Source organism: Protobothrops mucrosquamatus, unplaced genomic scaffold (genome assembly GCF_001527695.2).
Source record: "Protobothrops mucrosquamatus isolate PMUCROS unplaced genomic scaffold, P.Mucros_1.0 scaffold2198, whole genome shotgun sequence".
Classification (NCBI taxonomy): Eukaryota; Metazoa; Chordata; class Lepidosauria; order Squamata; family Viperidae; genus Protobothrops; species Protobothrops mucrosquamatus.
The window spans coordinates 273,586-296,704 of record NW_015388291.1 but is presented as its reverse complement, the minus strand read 5'-3'; the positions used below and the strand labels follow the sequence as shown (position 1 = coordinate 296,704).

At 35.2% G+C, this 23,119-nt stretch overlaps 1 protein-coding gene across 1 annotated transcript; it reads right to left on the bottom strand.

The window, feature by feature from the left end:
* Positions 1 to 1,037: 1,037 nt before the first annotated feature.
* On the bottom strand, positions 1,038 to 19,749 carry COPB1 (coatomer protein complex subunit beta 1). The gene is made up of 21 exons (XM_015824314.1): positions 19,640 to 19,749; positions 18,447 to 18,676; positions 17,698 to 17,867; positions 16,516 to 16,630; positions 15,968 to 16,060; positions 14,892 to 15,029; positions 13,894 to 14,013; positions 13,676 to 13,783; positions 13,407 to 13,553; positions 11,941 to 12,086; positions 9,965 to 10,061; positions 8,243 to 8,403; positions 6,305 to 6,425; positions 5,417 to 5,644; positions 5,091 to 5,270; positions 4,441 to 4,585; positions 4,222 to 4,341; positions 3,819 to 3,964; positions 3,117 to 3,206; positions 2,524 to 2,679; positions 1,038 to 1,349 (listed from the first exon to the last, which is right to left on the bottom strand). Exons 1-21 carry the CDS (start codon positions 19,728 to 19,730, stop codon positions 1,290 to 1,292), a joined length of 2,862 nt encoding a protein of 953 aa, XP_015679800.1. The 5' UTR covers positions 19,731 to 19,749; the 3' UTR covers positions 1,038 to 1,289.
* Between the last annotated feature and the right edge of the window lie 3,370 nt (positions 19,750 to 23,119).

The following is a 23,119-nucleotide window of genomic DNA, read 5'->3' as shown; positions in this document are numbered from 1 at the left end:
TATCAGATTCAGGCTTCATTATTGGGAGTTGGAGCACAGCCCAAATTTCAAATCAATACCAAAATAGCGTCACAAGAAATAGTTAAGCCATAATACGGCCTGGTTGTTTTGGTTTATAATTATGTGGGAACCTAGCAAATTCTGGGCTTTTTAATAAGCCTTATCTTCATTCAGTGTGTGAACTTAGCATCATACTTGAACATTTGACATTCATTTTCATTTAATATAAAGGAATTGTTCAGAATGCAAATGTACTATTGTTTGAATGACCTGAAGTTCTGTTTCGTGATCTGAAAATTTTGCTAGGCATTTACTCCTGAAGATCACAAGTCCAGAGAAAACAAATCTAACTTAAAGGGTAAAAATGTGTTTAAAGCTTAAAAATAATGCATATATAGCCTACTAAGTTTGATGACACAATGGAGACTAGAGCCCCCCCCCCCCCAAATCAGGATACCAGAAGTCCCATATACAGTAGTAGGCTACACTGGTGCTACTTTGCCTACTGGAAAGCATATTACCTCAGGAAACATGGCCTTCTTGCTGCTAAGGGGGTCTAATTCATATGAAATTCATATCTAACTCATTCCAGAAAGGCCTTTTCTGGCATGGCTCCCACCTTCTGGAACATCCTCCTCCTTCTCCTCAAGTTGAGATCCACCCCCGTTCTCTTGGGCTACATAACTGCCTAAAAACCTAGCCTTGCTGACTGGCCTTAGGGCATTCCATATTAGAGGTGGTTTTCGGAGTAGCAAGATCCTTCTCCACCCCATAATATTCTAGTTTTCAAAACTTATTCAGTTTCTAGTTATTTAATATTTAAATGTTCTGTGCCTGTTTTTATGATGTTTGTAAGCCACCCAGAGTCGCTTGATAGTGAGTTGGGTGGCATATAAATTAAATAAATAAATATGTCTCTGTGTGTATGACAAGAAATCCTAATTTTGCTCATAGTCTATCTTAAAGTTTACTATGAAATTTTTCTGAAGTTCTCAATAATATAGATCTGATGTCCAAGTAACACAACATAGTTATAGAGAATTGTATTTTATTTTAGTTTGGAAAGAGTACATGTAAGAGACTAGACAAATTGACTTTTACAGACAGAGAAAAAATATATTTGAAGTTTTATCAACAATGATCTTGAATGATAAAACCTAAACATTATTTGCTGGAATTTATTCATTACAAGTTCGGCTTCTACAACCAAAAAACACAGAATATGAAAAATGTTCTGATCCCCAACAAGCAAAATTCCAAGCATTTAGTTGTAAATGTTCAGAAGAATCTTATAAATTAGTTTTCTTCTGAGAGAGATTGATCTTGTCACCAAGACTTAGCGCCATTCCCTGTAAGGAACAGAATAATCACAATTAAAATAATAATTTCAATATTCAGTAATTCACATGTAAGGAAAATATTTTTTCCCCAAAGTCTGCATGACTCTTGAGAAGATTTTTTAGGAAGTTTGGAATGTTTTATGAGAAAACCCTGAAATAATTAAATCACAATTAATTCTTCAGTTCAGTGCTGAACACATTTTCTCCTAATTTCTCTTACCACTACAGCTCAGAAAAACTTTGGGTAATGCCTTTTAGTCAGTTAACTTTTAGTTACAATCTTAAAACTTATCATTTTATAGAAACTTCTCAATTCGATGCTATAATAAATCAAAAGCCATTTAGATCATCAAATAAGTAATGCAAAAGGTGGCCACCTAATCATGAGGGATAGCATCTCATGACAATACTCTTCTCCTTTCTCCAGATTATGAGCGTGCAAATTGAGTGAGATGAAAATCTCATAACTGAAAACATGTCCCATTAATCAGACTCTCATCTAGGTAATTTTTGTCAGCAGTATTTAAATGTAATCTTGTTCTGATTTCCTAAGACTTTTGGGAAAAATTACTTTTTAGTGCATGCTATTACAGCACTGTATAAATAAATACGATTAACAGAATTGGTATGTTACAGTATTGCTGATTTTTATAATTTGGCAGTTCATGGGTTCTAAAAGTAACTGTAGTATTCTTCCTGAAGTGCAATGATACACAAATTCTGAGATTCTGAATTTTTTGTACATATTAATTGCCAAACCCAATTGTACTGTAATGGGGAGTGAAAGGAACCCAAATATTTCATAATAGCTAGTTTCACTGAATTATAAGTACGGTAATTTTAAAAGTTTTTCAAATATATCCAGCAACTTTTCAGAAGATACATATATAGTGATAAATATAATCCAGCTCATGGCACTTCAGAAAATTCCCATGTCATTTTTGGACTTGTCTATTTCATCAGCACTTCTCCTAATGGCAGATTTACATGTTTATTCTACAAAGATTCACAGGGCATTCCCTATAGTCTGAAGAATTCATTCAGGATAATGTGCTACATTAGTCAATATACAGTAATCAAATTATTCATCAGAGTAACGATAAATGGTAAATTAAGAGCAAACATTTCACTGATGTGAAAAGTTCACAAATTTAGGAAAATAACAGCATAGAAATATAATTACCTGACTTTTTGCCCGAATTCTTATGTGTCCCGTGACTGGAGCATCAGGTCCCAGATGAATTGGCTTTTCAATGCTGACATTTGCAAGTGCGTCTTCTCCAAATATGGAGCGTGCATACAGGTTGGCAGCCATGAAGCCACAATAACCAGAAAGTGCCTAGAAAACAACATTTGATACAATGTTTATAAAAATATATTTTTCCTCTTGAAGCTTAATAATTGAGCAGGTCTGTGGTATAATGTTTGATCTTCTCGTTACATTACAGTTCAAACCATCCAAAAAGCAATAAACATATACAGGCCTTATTCATCCAAGAACAGATTTACATGAATGGACAGTGAAGCCAAATTAAAGCAAATTTTAAACCCATTAAATTCTTTAGCGTAATATTAGTAAACTCTTCAGTCACAATGTTTAGGAAAAAGCATTCCACTTGTCACTGGTGTCATTTGCACCAACATATCCTATGCCATTCCAAGGATCTAAGCCTCAAGAAAAGTTTTTGGCAGGTGCATGCCAGGGATGGGTGATCAGAAAGGAAGAAATACCAAGAAAGCCCCAATCTATCTCCAGATCTGAATATAAGATCTTACCTTTTCTGGGGTAAGGCATTTCATGTTAGTTGATTTTAAGATATGTTGCAAGTATTCATTCAGATCCACTATATTGGTATTCACTGTAACCTTCAAAAATAAATAGAAATTAACCCTCAAGCTATCTTTCAATTGATAAGGAACAACTGAAAACATGGCTTTTAATCTCTAATCTTGGGCTTTTAAATGTTACCATTAAGTGTATTCTGAAAGAACCCTAGTTTTCAAACACTTCAACAGAGCCTACAGAAACTGAAGCCACCCAGTATCCATAATGTCCATAATAACTGAGTATCCATAATAACTTCAATCAATCAATCAATTTTTTCCAATATTTTTGTGGATGGTGATTCCAGTATTGAATTACTCAAAACCCTGGTACTGATTTAATTCATTATCACTTATAATTATAGTTAATGATTTATATTATGTTAACCAGATATTCTTAAATTTAAAGCTTAATAGTGATTTTTAATTTTTCTTCCAGTGATGTAACACATTTCATAACTTTATAAATTACTAATGATACGATTTAAGAAAGTAATCTCCATGACATTTTAGATTCCATGTTTGCTTATTTATATCTTATTAACTGTGCTTTACATTTTTATTCTTTTAGATGACTCTTATACTTCGTGGTTTCTTTCTTTAAAATATTCAATAATAAAAAGTATAAATATTGAAACAGTTTATAGAGCTCACTTTGTTTTCCCATTCAAATTCTGCCCACATCTGACGGAACTCAGCATCAGTACAGGTAGCAGGCTGGATGTAATCCATGATGTCAATGTGTATGTCACTAAGAACCACACAGTTTCTATCACTGGCTGCTCCAGAAACGTCATATACTAAAAATAGAGAGAGAAAAGTCAGTAGAAATGAACAACATATGTTGTGACAGTTTTAAAGCTGAATAAACACATAGTTTCATTCTGAAAAGTGGCTCATTTCTGAAAATAGTATTCTCCAGTATTTTAGGTGCTGCTGATTAACTCCTATATTGTACACTGTATATAATTCATCCATCCATCCATCCATTCATTTTCTCTCAACGGGGATTTGACACTTTCAAAATCCCACATTAGATATACAACGGAACACTTACCGATGTTGCCAAAAATAATCCCATTTTCAGTGGAAGCTACTTTCACGTTCGCTTTTATATTGGCAAAATCGTGGGGCGCAAGGGTCAGAGGGGATGGCTTTTCCACAAGCTTCAAGTCGCCTAATTGAAATGGTTTGAAGGGAACACAGAAGGACAATGTTAATGAGAAACACAGCAGACATATTGAGAAGAAATAAGTAAAAATGGTGGATTATTTACCCAAGGTAGCCAATTCTAGCGTGCAATTCTGTAGAGTATCACTGGTCTGGTTTACCACAAGCACATCCAACACAATGTCATACTGGTTGACGTGGACATATGCTTCGGCATAGACGGGATCTGAAAAACCTGTCAACTGAGTTACCTGTTAAGGATAAGGAGATACTTAGGCATGAATTGTCAGTCTCTACCAGAATAACCTCAATGAATATAATGCAGTTGCCTGAATATCCAAGTATTGCTGACTTATTAAAAAACAGATAAGAACTTTGGTGAAAAAAATTGCACTTACTTTTATTAGCAGTAATATTTAATCCTGTGTAGCTCAACAAGCCACTCTTACACTCACCAATATCCCAAAGCTGTTAAAATGAATTACTGTATTCCAAAACACAATTACTCTTTCTCACCAGTATGGCAATCCATATTTGGAGAGATTCAGTCATACAGTTAAATAAACTTTATATTTACAGTTCTAACTGCGCTTCCTCATTTCGCCTAGGAAGCCAGGCCATCCGTTTCGCTTCACCCACTGGCTAAGCCCTATTTGCAGTTTCCTCCAAGGCTTTCATTAAATTTCACTATTTAGAATGAGATAAGGTATTTCCCTGGATTTAGTTGAAGAACTGCCTGGGAAGAATCTATATTACCTTGTTGAGCTTGGATGCCAGTGGGTCAGCAGCTTCTTTTCTCTGAGTGTTTCCCATAGCTGCTAAAAGACTGAGCTGAAACTGATCTTCCTTTGAGCTCATTTCGTTTTTAGCAGTAAGCTGCATAAAAGAAATAGGATCATCTGGCTGAATGGTCACGTTCCTCTTCTCAGACTCTTTCTGGTGTAAGGGAAAAAAAAAAAGAAATGGTTAAGAGAAGTGTAAACAAAAAGGAAAAGGCTTCTGCTAAGAATTGGTCCTTGGCATTGGCACTGAACCGATCTTTTCTAATGATCTTAAGTACAGAGGTGGAGATCAGTTCTCACCTTCTGAGACAGCTTCTCCTCTTCCAACTTAGCAGACAACATATGAGAGAGAGATTGCCGACACTCCTTGTTGAAAATATCATTCATAAGAGGGGAACATTCTGAGAGCACCTTCAGGCACAGAGAAATCCGATCCACATCATCATCTGTGATTGGCTTCTTGGGGAGAGAAGACTTGCCCAAATGGAGAATACTGGCCATAAGCAGCATCGCCTCAGCGACAAAAGACTGACAAGAGAGATGATAATTAAACAACTGACATTTCTTTTAATCCCATGCATTCCACTATTCTCTTCTTCAAAATGACATGTAAGACTGAGTTAAGACCTAAAAAAGTAGCAATTGCAAGACACAGGCTACTTATGCTAAATATGTCCAAGTGGCGCCAAAGAAAAACCATGATGGAGCCTTCCCTCTTTAGGGAAGATGCTTTGGCATGCAATTTCCAATCATCCAGGGTCTAAACCAGGGGTCTTCAAACTTGGCCCTTTTATGACTTGTGGACTTCAACTCCCAGAATTCCTCAGCCAGTGTGCCTGGCTGAGGAATTCTGGGAGTTGAAGTCTACAAGTCATAAAAGGGCCAAGTTTGAAGACCCCTGGTCTAAACTGGGCTTAGGATAACACTGTCTCTTTCTTTCTCTAAATTAATTACATAGATAACTTATGGTGTCCTTTGATTTGTTTCAAATACTCTAAGGCACAATAAACCAAGTTGCTGCCTTTGGAAACCCATACAAAAATAACATCCTGACAGCAAACGGTTCGGTCAATTGTACCTCCATGTGAGGCTGCAAAGAACCATAAGTGAGTTGAGTATACAGCTATTGCCTAAAAATTGAAATTTAATGATACAAAAGCCTCTATGAATCAGAGAAAAATCACTTACATTTTGTTTCTTCTTTTCTTGAACCAGAGTCACATAACGTAAAGCAATCTTGGTCAGAGTTGTTGCAAGGGAAGCTGCAACAAAGAAATCACCATCCAACAAAAAGCCTCTCAGCGGAGGTCTACAAAGAAAAGGTAAAATTGACATTCAGAAAAAAGAGCAGCTGGCAATCCCGTGCCTTCTGCTTTCACTTAGCTGTATGAAGGAATTTGTATGCATTTGTATGATATTTCAATGATCCATTGCAACTATGCAAAAGTTATTTTCATGTTGTGACAAAACTTTCCCCAGATAAGATCAAGACATATGATGAATATAGGAGCTTGAGTTTCAAATACCTTTGGGAACTTTAACCTGTCTCCTGCATCTAAGGTTCTTTCATTACAGTTTTATCTGCTGGGGAGTTCATTAGTTTATATACTAAAGGAAAATTTATTTAGGTGCTTCAGTAACTCTAGATGACCACAGATAACTATTACCAACCTAATACTGGCTGAGAAGAAGCACATACCTTACATGGGTAAGGTACCCATCTTAGCAATAGGTACCAAAGAATTATGAAAACAGAAAATTCACAAGTGGTCAGTGACAAAGTCAATTATTTGTTCCATTTCCCTCCAAAAGTGGGTAAAAACATGACAGAAATGTTGGTGTTTGTGGTAAGATTCCCAGGTTCTAGAGTTCATCCATGAATCCACCAAAGAAATAGCTGAAATCTCACAGGCTTTTAAAGGTTCTAATTCTAGTTTGAGAATACTAAAATCTTGCCAGGTTTTTAATGTTTTTGTGAAAAGTCTTTGGATACAAAATGTTGCAAACTCTTGAGACTTTTAACAATTGATACAGTATTCATGAAGTTGCCAATTATAAAAAGCAACCTAGCTCTAACATTATCAAAGGTTTGCCAAGTTATTTCACGGAAATCACTTGATTGCAACAAGCACTATAGGAAGGTTTTTCCCCCCACAAGCTGCAAACCGCTAATTCCTTCATTAAAATGTTGCATTCGTGCTTTGTGCTACTGTAAGCAAGATTCTTTTTGTGCATGATTCTGCCAACTTGAAGGTGCTGAAGGATCACTGTGGTTTTTAATTCAAGGCTACTTGCTAAAGAAAAAAAAAGTAGAATCTTGTTAGATTTTCTTTATAAAAAATTGAATAGAAATGATATTAATTGTTCCACAGGTGGAATGCTTTTATCAAGAGAACTCATAGGAAAAAAAAATATTCCCAATCCTCTGCAACTCTTTTTTCACTTCTAGCCTCTAATTTTACTTGAAGGGTTAGGCGCAGGGGTCCGCAACCATGACACCTTTAAGACTTGTGGACTTCAGCTCCCAGAATTGTGGACTTCAGCTCCCAGCTCCCAGCATAGCTGGCTGAGGAATTCTGGGAACTGAAGTCCACAAGTCTTAAAGGTGTCACGGTTGCAGACTCCTGGATTAGGGGAAGAGGGGGCTATAAAATGGATGAGAAATGTCTGCTGCCATGACTATGAGTTTCATTTTGTCAGGTGCAAGAAACCTAGAGCCAGAACAGAGTTCAAAAGCACTGTGAGTTTATTCCATGCTATCTATGCACAAGAATCTGATCTACTAAATTGGTGCCAGATAACAGTCAACAGACTTCAGGGACTGGACTTAGGTGTCTTGGGGGCATAGAGCCTCCAGCCTAATGATGCATTTGACCCCACCCTCAGGCTCAGCCTGTTCATCTCCTACATATATATAAGTTGCAGTCCTTTCAAATAACTGTTATTATAACAAATTATTATCATTACATTCTGAAGTCCAAACCGGAAATTCAAAAAAAAGTACCAAAGAGATATTATGAAAGGTAAAATAAAAATCACATTCAGCGATTTGTGCAATTATAAGAAAAAAAACATATACGTATGTTTGTACAAATCATTCTAAGAACAGCAAAAAAACTTAATCACCTCTCTTCTTCCTTTTTGGCAGGTCTGGAGCTACTAAGGGCACTCTGTGTAGCATAAGTTCCCATTTCAGTTACCAGCTTTTGGACAGGACCCACGGTGATTTCCTCCTCAGGTTTCAGCTCACCAGCTTCTTTCTTGATTTCAGATTCTACTATCGGGATCTGAATGTAAAAAAGGAGCAGTAGGAGTAAAGTTGTTAAAAATACAAACTTGCTCTCTCCTACTCTCACTCCTTATCTTTTCAAACTTAATATTCTTGAAGCTACTCAATCTGAATTGACTAGAGCTTTCCTTGTGGTTCCAACATGTATTTGGTTTGCCTCTTTTGTCTGAGTAAGATGAGTGATAGATAGATAGATAGATAGATAGATAGATAGATAGATAGATAGATAGATAGATAGATAGATAGATAGATAGATAGATAGATAGACAGACCTTTATTGTCATTTTTTTACTGTGGGTACAACGGCACACATCAAAAATGAAATTTAGTTGCCCGCTCTCAAAGTGAAACACATACATGACACAGACCTAAAACATACTATGTACAACATATGTATAGACCCACACCCCTACATATACCTAGATCCAGATTGCTCAGTTTTGTGCTTTCAAATGTACCATCCATCTTTTCTTATAAGGAGTCAAAATTGACCCAAGCATGCACATGTACATACAAATACATAAAGTGTGTACACACACACATATGCATACGTACATATGTATGTTTTATTTACATTTGACTTCTAGCTGTAATAAAGACATTTCAAGCAGTAAGATAAATACATTACAATAAAAAGATGGGAAAATAGAAGAGGCTATAAGCTTAGGAGATTTCATTACTAATAATCTTACTCCTGCTGTATGCATTACGTATTTTGCAATAACAAATGGTTGTACATTCCAACTTGCATTCAAATGAGCAAGTTTGTGGTAGTCATGGGGACCGATGGCTATCAGTCTTCATGGCAGTGAAGACCATCTGCTGGAAGACTAATGAGCTCCTTGTGCAGTTGTTTGGCCACTGTAAGAATAGATTGCTGGACAGGGATCCAATCTAGCAGAGTATTGCTTCTGTTCCTATTAGTACTTAAGATTATGTAGATTTATTTCACTCAAGGTAAAGTTATCTTTTCATTATTACACAAAACTGTTTGATCAAAAGATTTTGGGAGAAGGACAATTTGGATTTGATCTTGGATATCATTAGAATTTTCTGAATTTCTTTTAAATCTATAAACTCAATGTTATCTGAGCTGCTTTGCAAAGATGGAAGTCTCATAATTGTCTTTGCTCTATGTTTCCCCAATACTGCTTTCGAGGATTCTCAATTAAAATGAGGGCAGAAAAGAATTGTTTCCACTGGGAGCTGAAGGTTGGCAGATACACTCCATTATCACAAATGCCTCCCAGTTAATCAATCCTTTTTATAAGAAGGCCCATATTAATTATATTTCTGTCAAAAGGTTGCCATTAGTTTCATTACCCATCAATGAAATGATCAATTACTTCAACGTAATGAAACTCTGTTCAGTTACTCTATCAGAAATTGTGGATACTATTACATAGCTTTTCATTTAAAGAATTCCTAAATGCATCCTCAAGAAATGAAGAACCGGTTTCAAGATTCGATAGAATTTTTCAAAGACTATGTTTTTCCTCTAAAATACTGTATATCAGCTTGGGAAAATATTTCCAATTGACAAAAATGCAAACACATACCTCTCCCAATGATCGACGGACCTCTGTCATTACGCTCTGTATATCTTCCTGTGTGCTGCAGTATTCGCCAAGGATCCAAAGTGCTCCCCGATAAATTCTGTAAAGCAAAGCAAAATAAACTACAGGTAATCCTAAATTGACCACAATTGAACCCAAAATTTCGTTGCTAGGCAAGACAGTTGTTAAGTGACTTTTCTTGCTACAGTTGTTAAGTGAATCACTGCAATTTTTAAGTCAGCAAAGGAACAGCAATAAGACTTACATACCGCTTTGCAGTGCTTTACAGCCCTCTATAAGCAGTTTTACAGAGTCAGCCTATGGCCTCCAACAATCTGGGTCCTCATTTTATCGACTTCGGAAGGATGGAAGGCTGAGTCAACGTTAAGCCAGTCAGGATCAAACTGCCGAACTGCTGGCAGTCGGCAGCCAGCAGAATTAGCTGCAATACTGCATTCTAACCACTGCGCCACCACGGCTCTTTAATATTTTAATATTAAGTGAATCTGACTTTCCATTGAGTCTTCTTGTCAAGAAGGCTGCAAAAGATGTTCACAAGACCCCGGGACATTGCACCCATCATAAATACATGTCAGTTACCAAGCATCCAAATTCTGATCACATGACCGTGGATGAATGCTGCAATGGCCATGTGAAAAACGGTCCTAAGTCACACCCTTGTAACTTCAAAGGAATGGTTGTAAGGCGAGGACTACCTATAGTCAGCCAGGTTATTTATGAGAATGGATTTGATTTTGTAAAGAATTGCACAGAGCCACCAACTTATCCCAGATCAAAGAAAATAAATCATAAATTTAAAGATGGGTGTAGCTTCCTTTCAAGAAATGCCCTTTTCTACTCCACCGATTATCAAGCGTGAGCGTCAAGTATGTATAGAAAAAGCAGAAGAGCAGCAAAATAACTCTTCTTTTCGATTTCTCCCTGACACCAATCTTCTTTCTAGCAATACAGTGAGTTGCGTGAAGGTCACAGATGCATGCTTGGGTCTAAGTAAAAGAAAGCACTCCAAAGGGAGGGCTGCCAGTGCAGAGATGATTTTGACAGGTAGGAGAGGAAATGTCGCAGGAATGGACTTTCTGCAACTAACCACAAAAATTAACTGATAGCAAAGTCCTGACAAGTATTCGGACAAATTCTCTGAGACCTTCTCTCAGTACATGTACAATATATACCAGGGGTAGGCAACCTTGGCTCTTTTATGACTCATGGACTTCAACTCCTAGAATTCCTGAGCCAGCCAACTTTGAAGTCCACGAGTCATAAAAGAGCCAAGGTTGCCTACCCCTGAGATATATACAATTGCACCTTTGAGGGACCTTTAATACAAATTGTAGTTTATTAATTAGGCTTCATATTCTTCCTGAAACAGAATATATACATATATATTATTTGAAAAATAATCCAGAATTACTGGATTTCACTCACATATGTAGATTTTTTTAAAAAAATACCCTATTGGACATTGCCTTTTTAAAAATTGTGTGGGCTAGAAATGGGCCAGTTTATACAGAAGAATGAAACTTGAAAATCCCTGAATGTTAATCTACACATATTTTACTTAGAAACGGTCACTTGTGCTTCAGATTGCTTTAAGAAAGTATTTAATGCAATTCTGTGATAAAGTGATGTAACAAAAGGCTGCAATCCTGGGAACACAGCCAAGTAAATACAATGAGATATTTTCAGTAGGCATTAAGAGAACTGCAATGCAGGTTTCTTTAAGGATCATTTTTAGATCTGGCAAGTTTTATGTACACATCAAAATGGAATTTTAAATGCATCCAGAGAAAAAAGAAATCTTCAGCAATAAAAATCCATTCCTACTGCAAGAAACTTATCCAAAGTCATTTGTACATGGATTCTTTCAGTGGCGCTGACAGTATTACAAACACAAAGTCTTAAAAGTAATCCACACTGAAATTCAGTTAGTGAATTTTCAAGGCAGATCTTAAACTTACTTGACAGACTTAATTGCATGGAAGACTTCCAACATTTTCTCTACAATTAGCAGCCTGAGATTATCAAAACGCTGAATGGCTTCACGCACAAACTCCAACACATCTGCAGCTGCCGCTTCATTGTAGTCACTTAAGAACTCCATCAACTAGAAGGGTAAGTATGAACATGAGCACTACAAAATTTGGAACAAACCACTGTACCACTGGCTAATACCAGATACAGCAAGACAGTATCCGACTATGTATGCCAGCACCAACTCCCCCCCATATTAAATTAAACATTACTGAAATCTTACGGAATTTGGTAAAATTTGGAGATTTAATATCTCACATCTTTGCCTGAACTATTGTGGAAAATCATGGGATGACACAAAAGATTAACTGCTTAAGTTTTGGCAAATACAAGGTTAAGAATGGGAAAGACTGCCAGTTTAAAAGCATTTATGTTCAACTGTTTTTGACATGACAATTTACATTGACAAAAGACATTTGGGTATGATTTATTAGCACCATAGTACATTCCACTAATAAATTAGAGATATCTTAATATGTAGATCGGGAATGCAGAATGGATGGCCTTCAGCTTAGCAAAAGATGTGTATCTAAATGATAATAGCTGTGGCACAGTTCATTTTTTAATCAATATAACATACGTGAAATAGATTTGCCTGGAATGTAGGTCATGACCCAGTAAAGCTAAATTATGAACACTTAAATGAAAGTGACATATTTCTGTAAACAGAAAATTCTTAATACAATTCCATAAAAAGAAATATATTTTGTGTGTGTGTGTGAGAGAGGGAGAGAGAGAGAGAGACAGAGACAGAGAGAGACAGAGAACAGCCTTGCCAGACTGAACTACAAACTATTCAATCCCATTTTAATCTAGAGAACTAGAGATCAGAGTTTGAAAAGTAGATTAACTCTAGCATGAATCTAGCAAGCTGATTGTTAACAACATTGTAAAGCTCTGTTCTTTAAAATTCAGCTCAGAAAAATGAATACAGAATTTTCCTAACCCCATTGGAAATAAATGAGAATGGTATAAGAGGTTAAGATTGGGTTAGAAGTAACTCTGAACCGAGAACCTAGCTTGCCTACTTTTGGATCAGTTTTTTGACTAAATCTGGGTAAAGTCAAAAGGTGACTGTTCTCCACTATTTTCAATGAAATGACAAGTTATGTTAAAACAAAATATCTACAAATTAAACTAACCAATTAAACCAATTCTGGGGCTGGATGCAGCAAGCACCAGGCACTGGGTAGTGACTAAACATTACTTCTCAAATAAAGAAATACTATGTAAGTTAGAAGTGTCTCAAAGATAAACAGTTAATTAAGGAAGCGATGTAAAGGAAACATGAATTAGGGATGAATAATGATATTGTCTAAAGTAAGCTGATAACCGGGGTAAGTTAACAATAACAACTATTGCAGAGCAATGAAAACAAAGTTGATTTACATACCACAGGAATGACGTTTGCAGCCATGTCTGGGAACCGAACACTACAAGAATGTAAAGTCCGAACAAGCAACTGTCTGTATTTATCAGTGTCTTCGTGCTCAGTCACATTATTTGTTTTAATGACTTCTTTCTTCAAAACAATCACCAACTAGTGACAAAACAATACTATTAATTGTGTATTATGCAATTCTGTACAATATTAATTTTACAACATTAAAATAAGAATCTATATATTTCCAAGTATATTGGTAGAGTAACATTTTATTTTACCTCTTCTACATTTCTGGAAGATACAAGATCAAGCGCCAACTGTAATGTCTTTTTGCGAACTTCCAGATCAGGAGTACTCAAAACTCTCAGTATATCCATAACCAAATCCTGAAATAAACGACATTTCATTTATAGGCACTCATGAACCAGCCTGAGAAATTTCAGGCTGAAATTTTGTACAGAATTAATTACTTTAAATTGTAGTTTATTGTACTTACTTGTAGTACTCTTTCATGGGAAGGGTGATCCTTGAGTTCAATCAAGCGATCCAGAACAATCAGTTTCACATTGTTGTCACTTTCTTTAATAATCAGGTCAATATAGCACTGAGCTGCTGCCTTAAGTTACAAGACAGAATTAAGGTATTTAACATGCTATCCTTTTGTGATCCAGACGAAAAAAGTTAAAACATAAATCAATAAAATGCAATCATTTAAGCAACTACTACAACTTGTAAAAGTGGAAAAAATAGGAAGTATATTATATCTGTGAACATTTAAACCCACTTTTACACAAGTAGTACAACTTGCAAAAGTGGGAAAAACAGGAAGTCCTGTAATATTTGTAAAGATTTTAAACCCACTTGCATGTACAGGGTTACCTGAAAGACTGGAAATAAAATGTTATGTTTCAAATCTCTCTTTCCCTTAGATAAATCATGTTAGCGGTCCAAAAAAAGAAAAACCTCTAATATCTGACCATCTCTTGTGTGACACATTTCCCTTTACTAAGACTGAATGTAAATTGAAGGCAAACTGCAGATCCAAACCCAAATTGCAGCGCATCCACATCTGAGTGATTAGGTACATTATTTCATTTAGCATCGGTTTTGTATATGACTGTATAGACAACAATTCACAAGATTGCATATTTACCAAAAACAACTGTAACTGAGAAAGAACTAAGTGAACTACACAGCTCAAAAATCAACAACGGATGCTTTGAATTTTTTGAGTTCTCCTTTTATATTGGTCACTTTTTTTCCTGAAAAGTTTATCTGAAGGGCTTGATTTCGATTTGGTGAGAACTCCTCACACAGCTTTTCAGTTTAACGCACAAGCCAAACAGTTCTACAAGGCAACCAGATTTCCCATTCTCTTGGCCCATAACACTTTTCAAACCTGACTGGCAAGCATCATTAATCAGCATGAAGACTGCCTAGTTTCTGACTATACGGTATTCTCACACTTTATTAAGACACAATGCACCGTGGTACCTTGACTGCGGTTGGGGCACTGGAAAGAGTGACTAATGTTCCTGCTGCTTCATATTTTACTGCAGGGCTTGATGACTGTAGTAGGTTGTAGATGCAGCGAATAAACCGAGCTCTTTCTGATGGATTAGCATGACAAACCTACATTTGGAAACGAGACACAGAAGCATTATTTATGCAGAATATATTTTTTAAAAAATGCTTACTTCCTTTATAACTACATTATAATGGAAGACCATCATCAGACTATATTTCAAAGTACCCAGTATTAAAAAAATACAATGACAAATGGAGTAAACTTCAAGCAGTAGTTTAACGAAGAGAAGGATGAGGGGGGACATGATAGCAGTGTTCCAATATCTCAGGGGCTGCCACAAAGAAGAGGGAGTCAAGCTATTCTCCAAGGCGCCTGAAGGCAGGACAAGAAGCAATGGATGGAAACTAATCAAGGAGAGAAGCAACCTAGAACTAAGGATAGATTTCCTGACAGTTAGAACAATTAACCAATGGAACAACCCGCCTCCAGAAGCGGTGAATGCTCCAATACTGGAAGTTTTTAAGAAGAGACTGGACAGCCATTTGTCTGAAATGGTGTAGGGTTCCTGCCTGAGCAGGGGGTTGGACTTGATGACCTCCAAGGTCCCTTCCAACTTTATTATTATTATTATTATTATTATTATTATTATTATTATTATTATTATTATTATTATTATTATTATTATTATTATTAGTACTTCACGGCTTCCTACCCTTTTGGCAACCTACCCACCCCAATTGCCAATTGTAAGAACTTAAAAAACCTCAAGTACAGTATATAGACACAATAAAATATAAACGGAAGAGACAGCTATCCACAGTCATAGATGGCACAAACAGAAACGTCTTCTAGTGCTTGGATCTAATTCTCTTTCCATCTAACAGTGTATACTCTGGCTTATAAAAGCTTCTGTCACAATTTCTTCTCAATTTTCAAGCTTCTCAAATTACTAACTGAACTCACAACTGAATCTTATTTCAGTAGCATATCTTATTCAGAGGTAATTGCTTTCATTGTAAAAGATTAATTTGATTTACTGCACCTTATAGATTAGTTCCACAATAACTAGCTGGAGAATATCACCAAATGTCTGGACTTGGTCAATGCAGGTACTCAGGTAATCTAAAGCTCGGTCCTTTAAAAATAATAAAAAAACAAAAACAAAATCAAGTATGAGTTTTGCTATACTGATTTGAAATTTAGTTCCACAATATTCCTTATACATATTTATATTTGACATTCTATCTAGGAGGGACCTCATAATTACTTTATCGGAATTATTATTTATATAATGCCTGCCAAATCCACTAAAATAAAACAGTGATGAAAAGTAAATTTGGGCAGAGGGGGTTGGATGTAGAATTAGCAAACATGCATCATAAACAGGGATGGAGTTTTCTGGAATTTCTTTTCAGGCTATGGAAGGATTAGAATTCAGGGATTCACAAAGCTTTAGATGATGGACATGCACAGTGAAACTTAGGCTAGTGTGACTTGGCATGTATCAGTGAAGAAATCAGATTGAAGTGTTAGTGCTAAGTTAACCACAATTAGTAAATACAATCAGAATTAGGTAGGCTATATTTTTACCTGATCAGCATGAATTAGCATCATGAAGGCATTTCTTTTGCAACTTGCATCTTTCTCATTCACCAGAAAATCATGGATCAGCTCAGGGGCATCAGGTATAAGATGTTCAAAGTTTCTTTTGGGAAAGAAAGCACCGATAATACTTACAAGCAAAGAAATTGGATAATGCAACACAAACTGCAACACAACTGGGAGGATGAGGGAGTTAAAGAACAATTCTTCTTTCAGGGTATGCAATTTGCATTTTAACAAGATTTTCCAAACTAGCATACTGTATTTCCATAAAAGAAAAATTCACCAATAGTGTGAATCTATAAAACTGAAATTATATCCATGTTATAACTGAGGGAGCAAACAATGTAAAATTAATAGGAGCTGATTGTCTGCCTTCTACTTATTTTTTTTAATGCATTGTTTAACAAGACACTAGCAAGTGTGTAAAAGTCCTTTCTAAGACAATCTGACTACTAGCTGGCAAGAAAAATAATTCCACAAAGGTAATTTCTGGCTTATGGCCTAATTGGCATGCTAATTCTTCCAATTTCATTTTTCTTAAATTTACATTACTTCACTTGCATCAAAAATAAAATAAACACTTTTCAAAATGATTAAATATTTCAAATCGAAGACAAAAGTTTATATCAGCTTCTAGGAAAATGGGCATACACTGCTGATATACAATTTATTCATTACATATTATCACCTATAATGTATGATCTATCCAGTTGTATAGAACAATACCACCACATAAAGAAACCACCATAAATTAAAAAAACATATAACATCAATCAGACTACTTAAAAGCATGACTACTATAAATCCTTAAATGTTAGTAAATTTTCATCATGCATATGAATTTCAGCAGAAATGATAAGCTTTTATTTTTATAATATCTGCAATTTATAATATCTCAGATATACGTGTGGTAATGTTAGTATGTGTGGTAAATTTGTGTATGTATGTATATGTGTACACACACACACACACACAAATAAGTACTCTGGGGTTTAATCTTTTTTGAGCAAAATCAAAACAGATAAATGGCCCAGTAATTAAGCCTTTACTAGCCAATACATCAATTTCAAGAAAAATAAATAAAACCTCACCATTTAGCTTAACATTTAAGGTTAACATTTTTTTTATATGCAGGCTTTGCGATATTAGTCAATAGATAGAATTTACCTGTAAATAGTATAAATTGCAAGGACTGCATTCCTGCGCACATAACTATGACGATGTTCAAGACATGCCCGGATAGCTGGCATCAATGGCTCTAGCAGTTCCGGTTCTTTAAGTTTGCAAAGAAAACGGAGAGTGGAGCCTCTGATAAATTCATTTGGATGTTGAAGATCCTAAGACAACAACATTAACAAAACATATTACAGGATTTATGTCTACTGGTGTCAGCAGTCAGATTACTTCTCTGCTTTGAATCCATTCTAGATCTACTGTATGCATGGCTCTATTCATATTGTTTTGCTTCAGACATTTTAACATACATTGGTATGTTTTAAAGAAATGTATTAAAAACTTAATCTAATCTATCTATCTATCTATCTATCTATCTATCTATCTATCTATCTATCTATCTATCTATCTATCTATCTATCTATATATATATATATATATATATATATATATATATATATATAAATCCAGAGTGTTTCAATAAAAAAGGAAGAATCTATTTTTGAGAGAATTAAAAAACTGGCATAAAGTGACACCTGGTCATTTTTAGCAAGATGACATCCTAAATGCATTTTGAAACACCGATCACAAATCATGCAATTCTAATGATTCAGCTTATTTAAAACCTATATGGCAACTGGTCCTTATAGTTGCTCACAGAGAAAATTAATACTATAAACTGATCTATAGCAAGAATATTTGATTTTTCGTTTATTCATACTAAATCCAATTAAAATATTTACCTTTCTGTAGGCGTCACAAACAAGGATCATTTCTTGCAGCAATCTACCATCTGGAGTTGTTTTGGGAACAATCTCCCAAAATACTAAAAGCAGTTTCTTTATGGTGTGGTCTTGAAGTGGCAGCACAAACCGAATAATAGTCATCAGAAGTCCTGGTAACTTTTCACCGTTTAAGATCATTATTATCACTTTTTTCAAGGCCTCTGTCTTCAATTTTACATCTCCTTTTTCTGTTAAGTGAAAAAGTTTAAAATAAGCACAATGTATGTTAACAAAATAACATACACAATGTATGTTATTTTGTGCTGCAAACCACTTCTGTTTATTTTTACACAGCTTCTTTTGGATATAACTATGTCATTAATAGCTCTTTTACTTTGATGAAGGTATAATTCAGTATTTCTCAAACTTGGCAATTTTTAAGATGTGTGGACTTCAAATCCCAGAATTTCCCAGGTGGCATACTTAATATTCCAAGTTTGAAAAAAACACTGGTGTAGTTGTTTTGTATTCCGACAACAAAAAGTACACAGGCCAATGAAGCAAAAATAGAAGCTCTGCTGATAATTGCTACTAAGTTCATACATTCAGTCACTGAAGGCAATTCTATTTCGAATGCAAACAGAGTAATCATAGAACAAAGTCTTTTATAAGTGTCCAAGTGAGGAGTAATCTATTGCAAAGATATAAGATCAGCACACTGCAGAAAAGTAATACTCAAGAGTGTGAAAAATGTTTTACTTCAAATTGTTTTGAATGTGAAACTTTATGAAAAATCCAGTTTTAGACACACAGCTAGCGTGCTTTGAATGCAAAATAGATGGTTGCCCTTGAGACATTGCCCAGAGCTCTGCTTCATGCTCAAAACAGCCCATTATAAATTTATTTTTATGTAAACTTAAGTTCTGAGGGATACTGAGTAACCTGTCTCCCTGCCGGGCTCTTTCATTTTTATTATTCAAGCCATTAATATTTTTTAATTGCTCTGTAATTGCTTTCATTGCTCTGTAGTTCATTAATCACTTCAGCTATCACTATATATTTTAGACTGTTTATCTTCAGTATCATTGCAACTTTCTAATATTTAAAAGAATTGTACATTTATGATAACATGACTACAAACTATGTTATTTAAATTTCTGATTCAAATATGCCCAAAGGTATAAAACAATAGCTCAGGAAATATTACATACCCAAGTCATTCTTTAAGCTTATTTCAGATGGTGGCTCCGAGTCCATTGGCACTATAATTAACGTGTAGCACACATTCTCTGCAGCCGTCATTTTGGCCTTTTAAAAAAAGGCTTCCCCAGTATAAGTTCTTCCAAATACGTCTCAGAAATTCTAGAAAATATATTAACAGAGCTAATTATGCATTATGATTCTACATGCAACGCAGTAGAAAATAACAACAACACATTATTCCGGTAAAAGTTTGAAGTCTATAGTTCACCAAAGTGCACAACACAGAACTATTTAACAATTTTCAGAAACAGGAGAACATTATGAGGAAAAACAATAGGAATAATTAATCTCAGGGACATTCTACATTTTAAAATAGTCACTAACCTTTCTTTGGTTAAGACCACACACAGTATAAAAATAAAGTTGACTATGTTTCACTAAAATAACTAGCCATGTCCTCAAGTTACACACCTAAGTACATAAGGTACAAATTCTTTCTACTTTTTCCAAAACCAAACCTAGAATCAAACACATAAGACTGCTAAAACCATTTCTATAACCCCCTCCTTGCAGTTTTAAGCATTATTTCAGTGGTTCTTAAATTGCATGACCCAATTATCCTTTTTTCCTAGCCTCAAATAACATCATTATCCCAAAAAGAAATCCAGGAATCGGTTGTTTTATACAAGCATCTTGGCAGCAACAATCCCATACTGGATCCTCAACTCACAAACAAGCAACTGTCCTCTTTAACAGTTTAGAAAAACCACTCCGGTGCCTCCCAAACTCATCCTATGAATATGCAGACATAGATGTACCGTAGCACAACTACAGTGGTAAGAAAACACAGAAAACCTTCTGAAATAGCTCCTTCTTCAAAAGTCACAATCCTTAGAGCCATAGTTTCAGAGAAGATTTTACACACTGTTCCTCTTAATGTTTTTTTTTTACACAGTATCACAAACACCTGTCTGATCTACAGTGCATTCAGGTACACATTGAAATTGTGCATGTATAAAACCTTTATTGGTTTATCAGTTGACTGTGTTTAAGCATAAAATTCTAAAAACTGTTTGAATCCAGAAACAATGTACCTATATAAATAAACCATAATGGAAGTTTAGCCATACTAAATGTACACAATAATTTGGGCCTTTCAATTAAGACAATTAAAAATATAATTAGATATGTAATGGATACACATTGAAGTATTATAACCTGTATGGCTTGGATGACACCATTCCTCCTGACATTAAGAAATTAATATGTAGTTATTTGAAATCCACACTTTAAAGTCAAATTTGGAAAATACGGAGACAATTTTTGCCTTATCATCTATCACGCTCTTTTAAAGTATAAAGCTACATTTGTTTTATAAACAGGATTTTGTAGAATCAGAGACTTAATTATGTAAAATCTGTTATTGTAAAAGGATAGGTCACAAATCCTAACCTGCTTTTTGACCAGTCAAGTTTAATCTTTTCTTTCTAAATCTCTGGGACTCAATCATTAAAAATATTACCTCTAAAGAACATTATGTATCTACTTTGACCTTTGTATTATGTAACATTCTTACATCAAATTCGATAGTCTTGAAAATCTTCAAAAAATCATTAGTGGCTGACTTCAAATTTGAAATTAGTCAATCTTGTTGAAGTTAATACAGCAAAAAGTTTTGAAAAATCCTATAGTGAAAGATAAATTTATTAAAATCTGATCTCATTTATTAGCTATGTTATCAATGTTTCTTAACAGATAATCTTTATACAAATATAACTGGATAAAAATATCAATATTTAAACTTATTGATCCCAAACACATTCACATTACCTTCTTTCCCCTTTTTTTATTTTTCACCTCAATCTATTTTTATTTTTAATTCTGCATTTTTTTCTACTCCTGAAATTTTATTTATTTAGAAAATGATTTTATAAACAAATGTATAGACAAAGGAAGAAGAAATAGTTCTCAATATCATTATTTGGACCAATAGTATTGATCAAAGATAAACAGAAAAATGGATGAAAATTCATATAAAGAAAAGTTCCAAATGAATACTATGATTCTTGTGAATATTCAAGAAAAAATAATGTAAATACATCTAAAATGTCAAATGATTTATAATTGTCTGTAAAATGTGATGCCCCCTAAACTTTAGAAAGTAAACCAATTTTTTGTTATTAAAATTTCCAGACTGAGATGTTTAAAAAAAATTTTTCTGGAGAAGCTACGTTGACAACTAGATAGGTAAAACAGGTGGATTATAAATGTTTCACGTGTGCATGCATAGAAGAGACAGAGAGAGAGACACACAGAGAGAATTGAAATATATGACAAATGACCAAGAATGATATGCTCTGAATGGCTCAATATAAATCTGACTACTGTGAGAATTCCATGAAACACACAAGAAAGATTTGATGCAGAAGATTACTGGAAGAGTTTCAGATTAGTGACCAATAAAATACTATAATAGCTTTCCTATAATTTTGTAACATGGCTGCAGTTAGGTTTTGACCAGCCCATCTAAAAATGGCATGATACAAATTTGACTTTAGTATTTGCATCCAACATTAAGATTTGAGCTGGGTTTGTGGCATGACCCATGTTTTGTCATTTTTTTATCATTGTGATTTGTACCAGACCTTCCTTATATAACCTATAAACAATAGGTTATAGTAGTATTTTTCAGAGCAAGCTCTATTCCCAAAGACTAAATGAATATCTACATAGCTTTCTTTCTGAACAATATGGGAGTCATTTGCTATTGCATTTTCCCAGGGTGTTCTTATTTCCACAACATCCCAATATATACTAGAGGTCTGGGCTTTCCTGAAGGTCTCCCACCCAAGTACTAACCAGATCTAACCCTGCCTAACTTTCGGAGATCGGCTAAAGTAAGCTACATCCTGCTGGCTAGCTGGAAAAGGCAGAACCCCTATTATGACTTTGAGAGACAGTTAAAATTGATAACATTTATAACTGGCTAGATCAGCATGAAGGATTTCCTTTTAGTAACTTAGCAAATTCTCTCATCAGTGCTGTTCAAAGGGAGGCTTGGCAGGTATCAAGCCGGGATGCTCTAATTTGAGCTCCTAAAGTGAGCAGTTTGATGTGGCACCAGGCTACAAACCAAGAGACTGAATTCTAGTCCTGCCTTAGTGACGAAGCCAACCAGATCTTGGGCCCATCACTCTCTCTCAGCCCTAGAAAAGAGGCAATGGCAAGCCACTTCTGGAAAAAATACTGCCAAGAAAGTTGTAGGGTCTAGTTTAGGTAATTGCCGGGGAATCAAGATTGAGTAGAAGGCACAGGAAGAAGAATTTGGGGGGGGGGGGAGAAGCCGAGTATACGGTTGGACTGGCTGGCCCCCAATGGCTCTTTCGCCTGCTATAGTTTGGTGGAGTCTCCTTGGCCTAGAGCAGTGATGGCGAACCTTTTAGAGACTGAGTGCCCAAACTGCAACCCAAAACCCACTTATGCATCGT